The 5074-nt window shown below is 34.5% G+C and overlaps 1 protein-coding gene across 4 annotated transcripts; it reads right to left on the minus strand.

Annotated features, from left to right (window-relative positions):
• Positions 1 to 302: 302 nt before the first annotated feature.
• Positions 303 to 4663, minus strand: NET4A (Kinase interacting (KIP1-like) family protein). 4 transcript variants are annotated; one of them, XM_079003690.1, is made up of 5 exons: positions 4471 to 4663; positions 4232 to 4320; positions 2647 to 2704; positions 2404 to 2515; positions 303 to 1885 (listed from the first exon to the last, which is right to left on the minus strand). In XM_079003690.1, the coding sequence occupies exons 3-5, from the start codon at positions 2659 to 2661 to the stop codon at positions 480 to 482; spliced, it is 1533 nt and encodes a 510-aa protein (XP_078859816.1). In that variant the 5' UTR covers positions 2662 to 2704; positions 4232 to 4320; positions 4471 to 4663; the 3' UTR covers positions 303 to 479. The 4 variants fall into 4 exon arrangements, with proteins under 4 accessions (XP_078859816.1, XP_078859815.1, XP_078859818.1 ...); XM_079003689.1 differs by lacking the exon at positions 4232 to 4320; XM_079003692.1 differs by lacking the exon at positions 4232 to 4320 and having other exon boundaries at positions 2647 to 2710.
• Between the last annotated feature and the right edge of the window lie 411 nt (positions 4664 to 5074).

Genomic DNA, 5074 nt, shown 5'->3' on the forward strand with positions numbered 1-5074 from the left:
TGGGCCATGGCTTTTGAATTAGAAATCAACAATAATTAAATTTAGCTCTTTATGGTTCTTTTAACTTTTTTGTCGTTCTCATATCGACCTCTCCCCACATTTATAATCCAATTCTAGAATCTACAACTATTTAAGAGTCGTATGAATAAAATACATTTTGGGAAGCTTTGAACTCAATTCGTATTTTATCTATTTTTTTTAGTTAAGTTTTATTAAGTTGCACATTTGAGCATAAAATACAAGCTATATTTTCAAATTTCAAGTTCATATGCTAAACACAATTACACAATCAAATATATATCTTTTTGGAAATGGAAGATATATATATTAAAGATGATACATGACAGAAATAGTCCATAATAAGAGGTTTCAAGCCTTTACTTAGTTACACACTAGTCCCACATAAACTCAAAATTTGCAAAATCAACCCCCAACTGTAAATTAATTACAGTATTATATAATTAATAATTACTTACTTACTATGCCATCACCAGGTGTCGCTTATTTTGACTCGTAAACGCTTGTCTCAACATCTGATATCCATCTCTGTAATGCTCAAGTGAAAAACACAGTTGTCGTATCACCTCCCGTTTCTCCTCACCTCCTTCCTCAATCAATTCCCTTTGCCTCTCAATTTCTCTCTCCAATTCCATTCCTCTACACCTCAACTCCTCTATTGACTTTTTTGACTTCTCAATTCCATCAACCAACTCCACATGCTCCAAATGCAACTCCCTCAAATGCCCACACAAACCCTCGATTTCTGCATCTTTCGAAACCACTAATTCATTGAGTTCCGACACTTTAGCCTTCAACTCCTCAATCTCGAATTCCATTCCGGTGTTCGCAATCTTAAGTCTTCGAAGCTCCTCTTCGGAACACTGACAACGTAAATCCCATTCTTTTATGACATCTTCCAAAAGCGCGCGTTCTTTCAACAACTTGGTGACTTGCTCTTCAAGTTGAAAATTCTCTTCTGATAATGTTTTATTTGCGTTGGATAACGTTTCCCTCATCGCCCGGATTTCCCGATCCCGTTCCGACAAATTCTCTTTGTACCGCGTTACCCGACCGTTCATCTTCGCCACTTCCCGTTTCTCTTTCTCGAATTTCAATTTCCAACTCGAAATCTCCTTTTGAGCCGCATTGTTATGGAGCTCGTGTCTCAATCTTTTCACTTCCTCCTCTGATTCCAAAACCTTTTGTTTTGTTACTTTCAAATCAATCTCGAGTGATTGGATCTTGCGTTCTTGCTCTTCCAAACCAGCATTCACAATTCCACCTTCGGAATCGGAATGCTGAGGTGGTGGTGGCGGTGGCATCGATTCGTATTTTTGAAGCTCGGCTGTCAACTCATGAATCTTCTCGTTTGCAACTCGAAGTTCCTCTTCGACGCGATCGTTCTTATTCCTGACCTCGGATTCCAATGGAATCGGGTAGTTGTTAACCGACGAGTCGTCAGATTCCGATTCCGAATCCAAAGTCGACGTCTCGTCGCCTTCTTTGGTTCCCAAATCGGAACTACTCCCACCGCTTTTGAGAAACACATCAAACCCTGCAGCTCGGGTCCCGATACCAGACCGGGACCCGCGCTGGGGGTTCGAATTCGAATTCAAATTCAAATTCGAATTCGAACCCAGAGGTGGTTCGGAGCTCACGTCTGAGACTCCGGACCCTTGGGACTGGAGATCTGAAGGGATGTTTTTACGTAACTCACCGGTGACATTATCGTATCGTTCTGCTAACGATCGATACATGCGGTAAAATTCTTCGACGTGAGATACGAGTTGGGGTCTTTTTTGGTAATACATTTCGGCTTTTTTGGCGAATGAGTCTCCTTCTTCTTCAATTAGCTTTAACATGCGTTTTACGCTTTGGTCCATTTCTGCAATCAACAAGTGTTTTTGTTGAGAGTATGATTTAAAGATTTTGGGCGTTTGGAAATGTGATAGGTTGTTTGAATTAAAGATGGTTTATTTGAGGGGCCCAGATAGATTAGATCACTAGAAAGTGTGGAGATTTACAGGAACAACTATGACAGCCACTAAGGAACCAAAAGTGGGGACATGACATCAACTCCCATGAGAAGGAGTTGCCTTTAATGTAGAAAAAAGTATTTAGTTTTAGTGGCATTTGACTATTACGTGTTGATACCTACATTTTCGTGGTTCAAATCCAACTTTTTTCCAAAAAAAAGAATAAAAAAAAGGCAAAAAGTTTTTTTCTGTTTGAGGGTATTATGAATGAACATGGGATACTTTCAAGGAGCTTTATACGATTGATATCATATTCAGTCTCACTTCAATACACAATGGGTAGTTTACGCAAATATTTTAATTTGTTGGTTAAAAATGTTGGGAAAAGTAAAAAATGATATAAAGAATTGGAATTTAAATTGCTTACCCTCGACATTTTCAGCAAGCCATTTGGAGTTTTTGGGGCTGATGTGGCTATCCCACCACCAGGAATGTTTATTTCTTGATTCTGTCCTCCTATAACCTTTATGCGACTTACCCTGGAAACACAAAAATATACAACATGATATATAAGTATCACATATACATAAAACTAAACAATCAATAAATTAAAGATTATTTAATAATATCATTAAAAGCATTATGATTATATGGGAGTCAGCCTGCTTACCACATATGAGTCCATTTTGCTTGTTTCGTGCTTTTTGAGAGCTAGCTAATACTTAAACCTGAATTTAAATATACAAAAAACAAGAATTAGGAATTTAGGATCCATAAGCAGTGACAGGAAGATTTTTTGCAACTTACTTATCTCAACATAACTTATGTTCCAAAATCATGGTTGATTTTGGCTTCAAATTATTGACAATTCTTGTTCATGTTTAGCGTCATGATGAAATTTGGAAACAATATTATTATTTATTATAATTAAGAAACAAGAAAGTATTGAGGAAAAAGAACGTGATTGAATATTAAAATAAGAATTCTCAGCTGTCCAAGACTTTTTCTTTGTTGTTGTAGTAATAGTCCATTTGTAGCTATTGAAATCAACAATCGGTCTGTCCATTTAAAATATATTCCATCTTTGACTCTTTAAAATCAAAAAAATAATCTTTTCAACTCTAAATTAGGATGGAATATTTTGGAAAACGTTGACAGGAATATAAAACTATAATGAGAACAATAAGGATCATAAAAAAGAGTTAAGATATCCAATATTGATTATATGTTCTCGTAGACATATTACATATATCTGTTTTATAATAATCCAATTATTAACGGCATGTTTAAGATATAAGATCATATGGACAAACGTAAAGTTACTAATATTTTTTAACCAAAAAAAAAAATCTCTGGTAGATATTTTAATCGAAAAAGGTTACATCAATTTTGGATCATAAAAAAGAAAAAAAGAAACTGAACTATATATTATTATAATGTAAAATGTAAATGAGGCATATTCATCTACAAGTTTCCAAACCTAATAATGCAGGTATCATGAAACGTGTCACAAATACACTCAACTCTAAAGAACACGGATCCATTTCTGAAGAAGGTGTAAAACTCACGCGCTTTGAAGCGCGAGTAGCTTTATAAAATTAAGTTAAGAGTAATAATCGGCAAAATATACGTGGGGAGGGTCGCCGACTGAAATAAACAAGTGCCGGAAATCGCTGATTCCAGCTACGCGGTTCTCCCGCATTCATACATCATAATAATACAAACGCATTAATTTAATTTGTTTTAAGTTTTAATTAAACAGCAAATACATCGTTTTTGTTTCAAATTTTAAAATGCAACGACAAATAATTGATGTTAAATGTTAATTAAAAAGAGCAAAGATATTTTCCAGATTCGTAAAGCAAAAAAAATTAAGCGGCAAGTTGTCAGGAATTTGAACCAGAAGAACCAAAAACAAATTAAGAAAAGGCCAAAAAGTGAAATCGAATTATATAATATTAAAAAGCGACATAATAATGTGTAAATAATTCCAAAAAATTTTAAGCTTGATTTTTATAATATCTAATATCATTGCTACAAACCAGGAGATTCGAATAATCTAATCTAATGCATTGTAAATGCAAACACACAAAATTTACAAAAACACAAACGAATTGAAGATTGAAGATAAAATAATAAACGAACAAAAAAACATGTGATGCAGGAAGCTTCCATGGTAAAATGAAGATAAAACGAATCCAGCTAATTGTGAAGAAGAGGAACGTCTAATACAGATTAATAAATTAAAATAATACCAATTCTAACCACGAATCTGACAATGAAATCGGAATCAAAACCAGTTCAACTTGGATAACTGATATAGAGATGTTCAGATACTTATTTTCTACAAAAAAAAGATAGATCGATAAAGTCACCGGCGTCATAGTTAATCAAAAATCTAAATCGAAGACGAGTAAAACACACGATTGAAAGAACAGCTCTTAATCGATACATACATATAACTATATAAGTAATACATCTGATTTTTACCTACCTCGTTGTCGACTATTGGTGAGGAAGACGATGAAATTAAGCAGAGACTGAAGCGAATAGAGGGATAATTTGCAAGAAGCAGCGAGATGCTGTAGAGAAAGGAGGAGGATTCAAAATTTCGCCATGGGAGGAGAGTAGAGAAAATGAGGAAATTCAAGGATAGTTAATAATGGGTATTTGGGGAAAAGGGACGCGTATATGGTCAAGATACCATCTCAGTATGTTGTATTTCACATGCTTCATTTTGTCAACTACCGATTACCATTTGAAAAAAAAATACCCAAAAGAACAAAAATATTAGTATATCTTATAATGTTGACTTCTATTTTTTTTTTCGAACTAATCATGTAATATTGCATAACAAAAGTTACAAGGATTATACAGTCGAAAGCCACCAAAAAAATCCTCACCAAAAAAATCCCAGAGGTAAAGTTCTGAATTTGAAATTGTTAATATAATATCACACATTTTAATTTGATTTCAGGGTTGCCAAATATAATTTGGTGACAATCGTGATAATGGAGCGAGAAGGTCGAAGTTAAGGTCCAAAGAAAGTCATTTGAAGGAGTTTTCTCGGTGTACTAAGGACGAGGATAGAACCATTG

Source organism: Lactuca serriola, chromosome 5 (genome assembly GCF_051521515.1).
Source record: "Lactuca serriola cultivar US96UC23 chromosome 5, Lser_US96UC23_V15, whole genome shotgun sequence".
In the NCBI taxonomy this organism is placed as follows: domain Eukaryota; kingdom Viridiplantae; phylum Streptophyta; class Magnoliopsida; order Asterales; family Asteraceae; genus Lactuca; species Lactuca serriola.

Excerpts from the sequence above, each read along its gene's own strand:
- NET4A (XM_079003689.1), bottom strand. Across the intron at positions 1,886-2,403 it reads GCTTGCTGAAAATGTCGAGG|AAATGGACCAAAGCGTAAAA; the intron begins GTAAGCAATTTA and ends TGTTGATTGCAG.